Source organism: Silurus aristotelis, assembly GCF_946808225.1.
Source record: "Silurus aristotelis genome assembly, chromosome: 6".
NCBI classification, from domain to species: domain Eukaryota; kingdom Metazoa; phylum Chordata; class Actinopteri; order Siluriformes; family Siluridae; genus Silurus; species Silurus aristotelis.
Window position 1 is genome coordinate 25,610,624 of NC_139579.1, and position 13,105 is coordinate 25,623,728.

Consider the following 13,105-nt stretch of genomic DNA (forward strand, 5'->3'; position numbering starts at 1 on the left):
AAATCTCTCTTGATTATTTACAGGAGACAGAATTGAATAGTTTACCTCTTTTAGTCCGAGTTGTTTGGACTATGCAGTGCATTACACAAGAAAAAAGAATCGAGTAGTTGATCTCACAAGTCTTCTGGTCCGAGTCATTGGTTTTTTTATTACGTGACTCCTATATACTCCCATATACTTCCATATTGTTGCAGCTATTGCAACTATTGGCAAAGTTTGTGTATGTAGACGTTTCGGGGGATCTGCATATTGAAATGTATAATTATAATTTATTTCTAATTAATGAAACAAAATTAACTAAATGACTCAAAAAATATTTAATTTGATGAACAAGAGTCAAAGAACCAAGGCACAAAAATTATCCGAACTTGCCATCATTTATGTCTAGTGAATGCCATTATGGACCATGAAAACTCCTTTGTAGATACCAATAGGGACCATTAGGACATCATTAAGCATCCAGATTCCAAGTTTCTACAGTGGTCACTTTGGTAGGATGATAACGATTTAATGACACACACAAGCACAACACACATAATGTGGAAACCATTCAGGGTTTAGTGGTTAAGATGAAAGAAATTTGTAATGGTATTTGTAGTGAAAAACATTACAATGTCTCTGATAGTTTCTATTTTTTTAGCAAGGCTAAACACAACAATTTTTTGCTTTTTCAGATATAAAAGGACAGGGATATTATGCACAATGTCTGTATTTGGAAGTTACAATCATGTATGCGGAATGGGTTTTCATAATGTAAGACCTTACACTTCATCATAACGTCCTCCACCATAACACTGGCAGATAGCAGAATTCTTTACAGCAGTCATTCGGTTGTTGTAATCCTGTTCCTGTCTTTGCCACGCCAGCGCTTTTTACAGCAGGCCACATCATGGTGTGCTGAAGTGGCAGTAGATTAGGCCTGGGATTTCCCTACATTTCAAATAGACAGCTTGGTTTTGCTGCTGCTTCACTGCAATTGCCCTCATCTCACATATCCACACTCTCATAGTACACACAAATATTCCCCCAAAAAACGCATAAATCGCTCCTTTCTTCTGTAATGATAGCCTGTGTGTTTGTCCGGCCATTTAGACAAGCGGCTGGAGTGACTGCCTGGAAATTCTAAAGGGAAATATGGGGTTTCACTTCCTCCTCTGAGGATCTGGGGATCTCCAAGCTCACATCCTGTCCTAGTGTCAGAATGAGGCACTTTGGAAACTTGCACTAAGATTCAATCTGTGTGTTTGTGTTTTGCTTGTAAATGCCCCAACCGTGTCCCATATCACAAATGTCACAGTGCCCTGCATTCCCTCTTTTATCCATTCTGCCTTTTAGCTGCTGATACCTTTTTGTCAAAAGCTGAATTTCTACATGCTTTATTATGGCGTGACTTCTAATCGTTCAGAGCTGGTGGATTAGAACAATGCTACTGCATTGATGATGTATTAATGCACTAAATGCTTCGAAATGAAGGCTAAGTATGATGTAAAGTCTATTTACTATTCACTATTTACCCCAAATACGGGACAAGCCTGAAGACTGTGTGCCTGGGAGATGCAAATTTGATGTCCAGATCAAATCTCGAGCTAAGCTTCCTACTTTATTTTGTTTATTATGCGGTTTTTATGTTTTCAATGCATTTTACGCTTTATTGTGCATATACAGCTTTGATTAATTGGTAATTTTATATGTTACAGTTATAGCTCTGACATCAACCCTATTGAATTCGTTTTGGGATAAATTGGGATGCTAAATGCACACCAGGACTCCTCACCCTACATTAGAAACTGACTTCATTAACACCCTTGTGGCTGAATGAGCACAAATCTGCACAAACACATTGCAAAATATATTGGAACACCTTCCTAAAAGCAACAACAAAAATGAAACTAAATGTGGAATGGGATGCTCATAAAGCACACAAGAATCTTGTGGTCGGGTGTCCACAATCTTTTGTCCATATAGTGTATTGCACAATGCACTAAAATCCTGGTAAATATATTAAGATAAAAGAACAATGCTAGCCACATAAAAAATGTTTACCTGACAATCTTATCCCAAGAAATAACAGATTTACGATTGTGTCCCTACTGGACAGCTCTAGGTGAGGGTGTGGACTGCAGTATAAAAGGGAAATAAAGTTGCAGTTGAACTGGTTTGAATGATAAATTGCGTTTGATTTTATTTTATTTTACTAGTGTTAGTGGATAAGTAGTAAACGTGTCGTACCAGTGCTAAACTGGTAGCTATTTTCAGTAGACACAAACTGGTAGGTATTTGTAGACAATTAGTCTAAAAATATATAATTCTTTAGTATATAAGGCTAAACAAAAAAACTTGTGATTAAATCTGAGAGTTGATACTTAGCTTTGAAACTGATATGTGTTGGTAGTTGATCCGTCCTTGAGTGCATTCAAAGCATACTGAAGAAAGCGTCTGACATTTCTCGTCTAAAATCAGCCACTGAAGTGTTTTTTAAAACAACAGAAGTTGTAAAAGATGCCGATTAGTCCGCTCGATGGAAATGCATTTGGGTTCCTTTGCATGCACAGCGGGACTCGTCACAGCGGGACTCGTGCAGGTATTGCTTAGGGACGCAAGAAAAAGCTCTTCACCGTGAATCTGACTGAGAAAGACAGTGGGAACAAATGCCATAAATCATCTGTGATCCAGCACTGTGGAGCGCAGACATCAGACCCGACATAATCCACCCTGTCGTGGATCCCACATTTTGGGTGACAGATTAATGTTAACCTGACATGCTGGAATTTTCCTGTTGACTCACCAAATCATGAGGAGGGGTTGAAATGGGTAGGGGGGCTAAAATAAATGTAATGCTTGTGTGGGCTAAAGCACCTCAGGCAGGCAGGTTTTTAAGAAGGAGGTTGTATAAATGCAGTGTCGTCTTCTCTTTTCTTCAGGTGGGTTCTATGGACTTCATGGTGATGAAGCGCTCTCAGATGTACGGAATGAGCAGTAGTCCGTACTCTCAGCAGCAGCAGGGTGTCCCCTATCCCAGTCAGCCGTACGGATCTCCAACTACGCACAGATACCCGATGGCCATGCAGGGCAGGGGACAAATGAGCATGGGTGCCATGCCATATTCTCAACAGCAGGTACAGAAACAGATTTTTTTTTCGTTAAGAATCTCAGTAATAAAAGATTGTTGAATTCACAACTCTGATTGATCAGAAGTTTGGGATTAGTTTCTATAACAGCAGACCTGGCTTTGGTTTCAGCTATGCATTCAAACGGTGTGTAATGAATTGACCTGGAGAAGTTTTGTGCATTAACATTAATGGAAGGAGTCTGCAGTCTCAGTAATGAAAAAAGTCTTAAGGAATGTCTTTGCAGTTTCTGAGTAACACGACAAGCTGTGTTTGTTTTCGTTGATCTTTGAGACTAAGCAAGCTTGAACATGAAATGTATGTAAAATAATCTGATAAAATAATCGATGCGTTCTAAAACATCATTGATGACAAATTGCTGTGGTGAAGGAGGAATGTAACTTTCAGATGCCATATCAGGCTGCATCACATTACCACCTCATTGATTCGTTTCCTCTAAAAGCATGCCCTATTTAGTTTTATTCCTCACATATAATATAATTTCTTTAAATACATTGTTTACAATAAGAGGTTGCAAAAATCTTTGCAACATCTTCTTTGTCCAAGACTATTCAAGAGCGCATTCATTTACATGTAATGTATACTATAATTTAGTTGATGGTTCTGTCACTCAGGCAACAGAGGATGCTTTTTCTCTTTTTTTTTTTTTTTATTTGAGCAGCAGAGCAGAAACACTGACACATGCTACACATCTCATATATACTTTACACTGACACTAGGGGGGAATCGTAAATCTATTCGTACCAAAATTTTGTGGTACAGGGCTTTCGGTTAGGTACACATGCAATCCTTTTTACATGCCAAAAACATAGTTCAAATCAGAGTTTCCCTTAGGAACGTATTAAGTGGCAGACTGAATGTTTATTTAGTCTTGCGCACATTAAGGGAATAATTTTTTTTGAAAACATACACAACAATGCCAGGGGTTTAAAAATAGAAACTAGAGCTTGTGCAGTGTCATTGTGGCTACTCACTCCGTATCGGAAATAAGATTTGTTTTGACGAAAGAAACAAGAAAAAGAATCCATAACGCTAGCGTTAGTCGCTAACACAAAAGTAGTTTGTGGCTATCGCTAGTGCTATGGATTCTTTAGCTTTTTCTCTCCAGCTTCAAGGAGGTTTTTTCTCTTAAAAGGAGAAGATTCTGACAATTTTACATATCGAGGGAATGAATGAATGAAGGACGGAAGGAATGAGGACATTTGTTAAAGTATGCTGAAATAAGTAGATCAGTTAAGTAGATCATATCTTTAAATTAAATATTAAATGTAAAACACATTTACATACACATTTTCATTACCAAATAGGGTCTAACAAATGTAAACTATTTAATACAAATTTTCCATCCATTTAATTCTATTTAATTTGTGCCAATTTAATTTATGACTCAATTTAAGCAATATAATAAAACGTGTTTTGCATTAATTAGATTTATTCTATTGAATTTTTCATAAAATATTATTTTAAATATTATTTAACCAAGAAGGCATTTTATTAAAATAGTTTTAAAAATGTAAACTCTTCAAATGTTGATCACAAATATTAATAATAATAAACTGCGTTAGTGAACTGTACTGAAATTGTACCGAACGGTGACTTAAAAAACTGAGGTACCTACCTAATGTGTACTGTTACACCCCTAACTGACACTCAGTATTTTTTTTTCCCTTTTTTAATTTCAAATGTGACACGTTTTTTGTCCTGCTGCCCAATTTGCTGGGTTTGGCCTGCCTGGTCCAGTGAAGCTGTCTAGGTTATTCTGAGCCTGGCTGCGTGTCCCCCTGCCATGTTGCTATATTTAGCCGGGCTTGTTTCTTATAGATTTAATGTGTCTCCAGAGAGCTGTTGGCACACAAGGCCTCCAGCTCCAGAGAAAACCTGACCTCTCATAATCCATACAAAGATGAGAGAAAGTCGAAATTGTGAAATAACAACAACTATATAAAAAAATTATAAAAAATGTACTGCAAAGCCGAAGGAAAGACAGAGGAATCCGATCCACACACACAGTCGGCTCAGGAAACATTAATGTAGCATGCGGTTTATCCAGCAGTTTGGCACGAGACGGCCGCTGTTCTTGGAATAACGTCAATGTTTGCTTGCTCGTGTCAGCATTTGGCATCTGTCCCTCAGGAGGATTATCGTTTGTATCTATGATTAAAGTAAGACCTCTAATGAGTGATATTTTGGCTTTGACTGGAACGAGCGCTTGGCAGCATTCTCGAGCTCTTCTTCTGATCTTCACAAAGACTGCTTAAGGCTGTCATTTGGCATCGGATGGTACCGTTTAAATTTGGTAAGATGGAGTTTCCTGAGGAAAAATGAACTCGTGCACCCATTGTCTTACAGTGTATTGTATTTAGGGAGAACAATCAGTAGGAGTTGCAGTGCAGCTGGAGAAAATCTTTAGTTTGTGCTGTTATTTGTGTTTTTAAAAGTGTTCTGTCGTTATGAAGCGAATTAAGATAAAAAAAAATAAAAATACTGTCTGTCCTTTAGGGAATTTATTCAAATTGAGTCTGCGTCTGGAGAGAAATAGACGCGGATGCACAGTGTGCTCGGCTTAATACACTCGGAACACTTGGACCTGCACGATTACGTCACTTGCATCTGATGGTGACCCAGGTGACCTCTCTGCTGCTGTCATCTGCTGCCTGCTGTGCGAGAGTGTGCGATTGTGTTTGCTTATGTATGTGTGTGTGTGTATGTGTCCTCTGCTTAGGCAGGGACACGGCTAAGAAAAGACACACACAAAGACAAAGCTAGACACTCAGCCACTGAATGCAAATTTCCTCCTCAAAGGCGTAATTTATACAATACCTTTGGAGTAAGCAGCTTCAATACGTAGGCTAGCTCGAAGGAGAGTGTATATGCGAAGAGCTTTGAAAGTAACGCAGCTGAATAATCACCTGGAAGGTCATATTTATAGGTAGGAATGGAAAATATGGCAGTACTTAAAAAAGAATTTTTACCAGATTTGACGTATTGGGATTTTTATGTTGAATTTCAGTAGAATGTGCATGGGACAATTCCTCTGTCTGTATTCAGGTTTACACTAAAATGGGTGTGGCCTAAATGCTTTTTGCTTTTTTTGGGGGGGGTTTCGGTCGACACTACCAGCACGTTCTTTTGAAACTGTGAACCACTTTGGACATTTAATAGGTAGAAAAAGCAGCACTGTCGGTCAGCATGGCTTTGACAGTTCCTCAACCGGGGCTACATCATGTAAGTTGAAAAATCAAATGCTCAGGGTTTTTTTTTATTTTTTCTGGACAGTAATTATTTTTCTTTCTGCTCCTGACTACAATGATGTCTAACATATTTAGCTGTTTCTGTTCTAAGTATAGAAAACAAACTAGTTTGTAAAATTAAACCACCTCAATTATGTAAAAATTTAGGAAGCCCTGAGAGGTCATGCATTAGAATAGTTTTTCTTTATATGTTATTGGAGCTTGTTTAGTGCTAGATTTCCTGTTTTGGAAGTAAAAAGTGTCATTAGATTTCAGTTTAAATTATTTAGATGCATTTGATAATGGTGGGTTGTCAAGTTGTGGCAATTTTGAATAACTTACAGACACAAAGATGTTGCAGCTTGTATGAGAATCGAAAAATAAATATGCTAATAAAAAAAATACTTTTGCTGCCTCTACAACAATACAAACATATTTTTATGTGGCTGTAACGAGTAAAAAACATATGTCGAGATATATTGGGCATCGACTTCAATAAAAGTGGCCTTTCTTTACCCTGCAAGATTCATATCTGACCACTTGGATTCTTTGTTCATTCCAAATAATGGAGTAATGCATTCATGTTTGATTGCATCCCTCTATTTAAACCTTTACAATAAGAAACAATATATGGATAAAGAGAAAAAATGAAGCAACTGGTAGATTACAGATAGTAGTGCGTGAGTCAGCTCGTTTTATACCATCGTCATATTGAATACTCCATTTAGATTCGCTGGAACGATTTGATCAGTTGATTCAATATTATAAAAGAATGCACTGCCTTATAAACCATGGTAACTACTCTATAGTAGCATACAGAGTGAGACAATGTGTTAATGACCTCATTGAGACAAATTTATTTGAAGCAATGAATATACAGTGGAACCTCAATATTCACATCTTTGACACTCGAACCTCGATAATCCGCGACTTTTCATTTGGAACTATTAGAAAAATCTGAAATCTGAAGCACAAGTTTGTGCTCATAAATTACATAAAAATGTTTGAAAAACTATTTTATTATTGTATTATTAATTTGAAGTAGTAAATGAAATTTGTGTCAAGTATTTCACAATTTTTGTTGAGTTACAGTACAGTACAATACATTACAGTGCATTTCCCCTTGAAAAGGAATCAAAAGGAGATTGTCAAAACCTAGCGATTTTTTTTGTTACTCGCGAGGGGTCATAGAACGTAACCCTTGCAAGTATTGAGGTTGCACTATATATATATATATATATATATATATATATATATATATATATATATATATATATATATATATATATATATATATGGATATGGATAAAGGTCCCATATAAAACTGACACAGGGAATTATTACCAACAACTTTACGTATGAAGAAAGTAGTAGCTCAGTGGTTAAGGCTCTGGGTTACCGATCAGAAGGTCATGGAATGACCTTGGTATCACCAAGCTGCCACTCTTTGGGCCCATGAGCAAGGCCCTTGACCCTCGGTGCTCCAGAGGTGCTGTATCATGGCTGACCCTGCGCTCTGACCCCAGCTTCTAACATCGCTTGGATATTTTGAAGAAAGAATTTCACTGTGCAGTAAAGTACATGTGAGAAGAATAAAAGATAGAAGCTGCACAGATGTATATAATTCACAATTCACACACAAACACAATCTCTCTCACGCTCGCTAATAACTGTTTATTCAAATAAATGTAGTCTTATTGAACTTCTTTAATTCTGTGTATGATTTAGAGCAGGGATAATCTAGATGTGTATATTGAATACCTTACAAAAATGAAGCTTTATTTTTAAATCTATTCAGTCCATTTTGCACTGCAGACACCAGTGACACTTCTTGATGCTGGTAAGTGACCATGGTATAAGCAGGATAATCAAAAGCAAGGTGTGCGTTACAGGATCGAAATGCACTCTGTGGAGGCAACCTCACTCACATAGGGGCGGTTGTTCTTTTTTTTCCGACTCGTGCATTATGATCGTGTAACAAAAACCCGGACATGGATTACCTCTTACTTAGAAACCAATGATCCCATTGATCCGACCATATTATGCTGCGACTTATCACAATATCGATCTCATAATCTCGCCACAAAAACCTACACTTAATGCAATGAAGAATCTTCCTGGCTTCCCACCTCACATGCAGCTCATGCAGCTTTTACTAATTTTTTTGTAATTGCTGAGGTTTTACTCTCTCTCTTCCGTGAAACTGTTTTACCTCAGGTTTTTGTCTCTTGTCTGATCCTCTAGCTGCTCAGACTGTGATGGGAGAAATTTTACCTTTCCCCCCCCCTCTCTCTCTCTCCACTGACATGTCAGCTCTCTTCCTGACCATGACATGCATGCAGCGTGGCTGCTTTCACAGGGTTCTCAAAAGAGATCTTACCATCCACACGGCTGTAAATAAAGCTGCAGTGAGCTGCACGAGGACAACATCCTCTCCTTATGCTCAGGTTTTAGCACAGAATCTGCAGGACTTCACACTCAATTAGAGCATCACTTTAGTTTTTCTCCTTTCTCATTAATATTTTGCTGCCTCCTCAGGAAGTATACAAGCACCAGCCACGCAGTCATCTATGGAGAGAAAAATTAGGCCCCGGGCAAATATTTTTAAGATGCGGCGACTTGGATAAATGTCTCGTGTTTGTGTCAGAACGATCAGGAAATGGAAAGCAAACAGAAGGGAAGCAACATGAGCGCCCGCACTGATGACAGGAGTCGGGCTCTTTGTTTGGAAGTGGAATGAACTTGAAAGCAAAAGGCCTGCCAATTCCAGTGCAATTTCCTGTGATGTCAATGTTGGCAGACAGAAAGGAAAAAGAATTTGAAGGCAACATTAGCGTTTGATGTGCAGAGAAGAGAGCAAGAGAGGGAGAGACAGAGAGAAAAAGAGAAAGAGAAAGAGAGAGGGAGGGAGTCTGTGAAATGAAAGAGGGAAAATGTGTCAACAAGCCAGGAAAGGGACCATTACTGGCTGCTGCTGCTGCTTCTTTCTTGCCCATTCGCCTAAGTTAATAGAATCCGACCATTACGCAGGAGTGGGAACGTCGTCTTGTTCTCCGCTGTTCTTGTACAATAACAACCAGGGCCATTTGAGTTTTGAATTTCTTTGAGTCTGCAGGCTGGGGCCATCACTGATGTTTTTTTTTTTTGAAAGAAAACCTGTGACTGCATTTGTACACACTTCTTTCTCCACAGGTGTGACATTGAAGTGTCATGCTTGTGGGGTTTTTGCTCTCAGACAAACACTCAGAGGCACCAAAACAATCCAAACCCTGCCATGATGTGCAATGGAACACAATAGCAGTTGTATAATTGCTTAATTAACAGAATTGATTGTGTTGCTTTCCCATAACATTTACGATAACAGTGGACCCTGGGTCTGTTAACGTACCCAAGGACATAAAGGGGTTTCACTTTATATCCCGTCCTCAGCTTTGCCATTCTAGAAAACATTTAAAGTAGCAGTGAAAATGAGTTAGTTAGTGATGGAGTACATGCTGAAACGAAACGTTTTAAATGCTAACATTTCAACTTTTAGGGACAGTCATTCGCTCAGTGTGATGTCCCTACAGTAGAGTAGCGTAATTACTTCAATTTGTACCTCTAAAAAAACATGCTGCTCATCAGCATAGTTTGGCCAATCTTTATTTTTATTGAATAATAATTAATGTAATCTCATGTAATCATAATAATGAATGTTCTCTGAAAGCTAGACTAGTGAGATAGACGACACTAGTTAATTGAGTTGGAACAAGAAAGATTTTATGGTTCCAACATTCACTAATACCTACACACATGCTTATTCGTTTAGTGATCTAATCAGCCAGTCACATTTCATCAGTGCAACACGTGATCATAATGGTGCCGATACAGGTCAGTGATCATGAGAATAAGGAAAACTGTGATCTTAGGGACTTTAACTGTGGCAAGCTTGTTCATCTGGCTTTTTTGAGAAGTCTAGAAACTGCTGTGTGAAAATCCCAGGAGTTCAGCAGTTTCTAGACTTCTCAAAAAAGCCAGATGAACAAGCTTGCCACAGTTAAAGTCCCTAAGATCCCTAAGAGAGTTGAATGCTGCAAATAAAATGTTATCTGGAGTGAGGACAAAGAAGACTGTCCAGACTGGTTAAAAGTGACCAAAAGGGTCATCTATGGTGAGCAGAAAAGTATATCATGAAAAGCTAGAGAATAATTGGTTACAACAGCAGAAATCTTAAGGTTCGGTGTGAGCATTAAGGACTTTTCCTGTATCTGCATTGGCTAATTAGACCGAGTGTGCATGAACATGTGAATGTTTGTGGGTAAAAACACCAGGTTAAAACTGCAGACTTTACCAGCTGAGAAATAAAAAAAAGCTAGATAAGTGAATTAGGAGGAAATAAACATGCATTGTCTTGAAACTGTAGTTGATTAATGATAGCAACTCGCTCCAGAATAGCTGAAGTTTCAGGATCAATAAATGGATGGGAAACCCAATGAGCATTAATGGCTCTATTGGACTGTTTTCATTTGTAGCTTTTATTACCTCGGACATCTGTTGCTGCAGTTCATCAGGCTTGTGGAGGGAGTGAGATTCATTTATTAGAAGCAGAGTGGAGGCCTACAAGGATTTTTTTATGATAGGTTTTTTTAAAGATTACCTTTATTCGTTTTTGCGTGATATGCTTCGAAAATATCTTTTAATGGCATATTTAATATTGGAAACAAGGGGTAAATCTAACTACATTTAGAGACACTTCTCTATGCCAGTTAAGAGGACAGAAATCTAATTATATCACAGTGCTGTTGAATTCTGAGATGCAATTAGTCAATAGTTATGTTCACCAGGATATGTTTGATGTTCCATTTTTTAATACGTTATAATATACTTATATTAATGCAATTAATGTGCAGTGAAATTGTCAGGTAACATAGGTGAAGTCGAATGGAAGTGCTTTATTCTTTTATTTTCCAATATATAGACTGAGAATCAAAACACAAGGTCAAGATCCGTAGCCTGAATCATTGGAAGCAGCAGGCGACAACAACTACTGTCGATGTGTGAAGTGCGAGGTGCCCGTTTCAAATACATGTGAACAGTGGTGCAGTGGCTGATGAGAAGTGTAGTCCTGTGTATCTCATGGATTTATCCTGATACACATTCTTATCTTAAAACAGTATAATCATTGAGTTTACACCGTGTATTAGACTGTTTTATTGTACACATAATTACACCTACTGTATATTGGTGTAGTTGAAGTCATTTCTGGGCCATTAAGTGCTGCTTTATTATTATTAATCATGAAAAATATCTTTAATGATTAGATTAGTAGACTTGTGGTATAATAAGTAACATTGAAGAATTGATATATTCTATAGTGTGACTCTACAATTTTCATAGTCATGAAAATAAAGAAAACTCTAAAACATAGCTTGAAATGCAACCCATCTTACTGAAAGGAAAATGCCAGCTTTTAGACTTTCGTTGGGACCGTCATGAGTTTATATACAAGCACCTCCAAGCTGTCACTGCTGGGCCCCTGAGCAAGGCCCTTAACCCTCAACTGTTCCATGTATAAAAAGATAAGATAATTATAATGAGTAAATGAAGGAATGAATGAATGACAAAAGAAAGGTAGGTAAGTATTGAGAGGAAAGGAAGGAATGAAGGAAGGAAGGAAGGAAGGAAGGAAGGAAGGAAGGAAGGAAGGAAGGAAGGAAGGAAGGAAGGATGGAGAGTAGATGAAAAGAGGGAAGAAAAAAAGGAAGGAAGGAAGCTGGTTGAAAGGAAAGAAGGAAGTCAGAAGGGAGGATAGAAATAAAGTAAAAAAGGATGGAAAGAAGGAAGGAAGGAAGGTAGTGAGAAGGAAAGGAAATACGATAGTAAGGAGAGAAGAAACAAAAGTAGTCAGAAGGAAGGAAGGAAGGAAGGAAGGAAGGAAGGGATCTAAAATTGAAAAGCCTTCCCAGAACATTGAGGTGTTTAAAAGCAGAAGAATGGAACGAGATGTTTAACATGCCCTTGTTGTTATGAGTCAAGCAGTGGTTTAGGATCGCAGGGAGCTTAGTGCAGTGCAGGGTGAGTGATATCAGTGCTATAATGTAGAGCAGTAGCGGCCCATTTTTGGCTTTGTAGACGAGCAGACTTTGAAATCTGATGTGGGCAGCTCCAGGAAGCCAGTGGTTATTGAAATAACATTCTTTCCTCATAGATGGACAGAGAACCATGTGAACTACTATACAGATAACACAGTCAGCCTTCTGCTTTCAAGCCATAATATTTTCATTAAACAGTCCGAAGTTGTTTGGCGGTGCCGTGAACTCTGCTCAACCCGACTCATGTCTTCGTTATTTTTTAGTAGGGTGTCATTAAGCTCCTTAATCTAAGCCACAAATTATAAGGTGTGGTATTCCACTGGCAAAATGTGGCCACAAAAATGCTGATTGCGACGAGGACGATTAACACGGATCCAGCGCAGGAAGCAGCCCGGAGTGAGCTATTCCTGTCTCTATTAGCTCTGTTATTATACGATTGTATTACAGGTCGTTATTATATTAAAATATTGCATTTTTACACAGATATTAGACTCTGGGTGTATGCAACATTGCACTGTGTAACATTTGAAACAGTCACACTCATTGTTACACACTGGAGTAGGGAAGAGTGCACTGTATGACATCATTTCCTTTGTAATCTCACTTTCTCCTTTTTTTTTATTCTCTGCTTCGAATTAATACTGTTATTTTGAGATCGCTTTTATTTGATACATGA

General features: G+C 38.1%; 1 protein-coding gene across 1 annotated transcript in view; it reads left to right on the top strand.

The window, feature by feature from the left end:
- LOC310727766 (AT-rich interactive domain-containing protein 1B-like) overlaps window positions 1–13,105 on the top strand; it is a 225,311-nt gene that overhangs the window by 37,021 nt on the left and 175,185 nt on the right. The window contains exon 2 of the mRNA XM_083544510.1: window positions 2,922–3,116. Within this exon, the coding sequence (XP_083400636.1) occupies window positions 2,922–3,116 (195 nt within the window). The remainder of the gene's footprint in view (window positions 1–2,921; window positions 3,117–13,105) is intronic.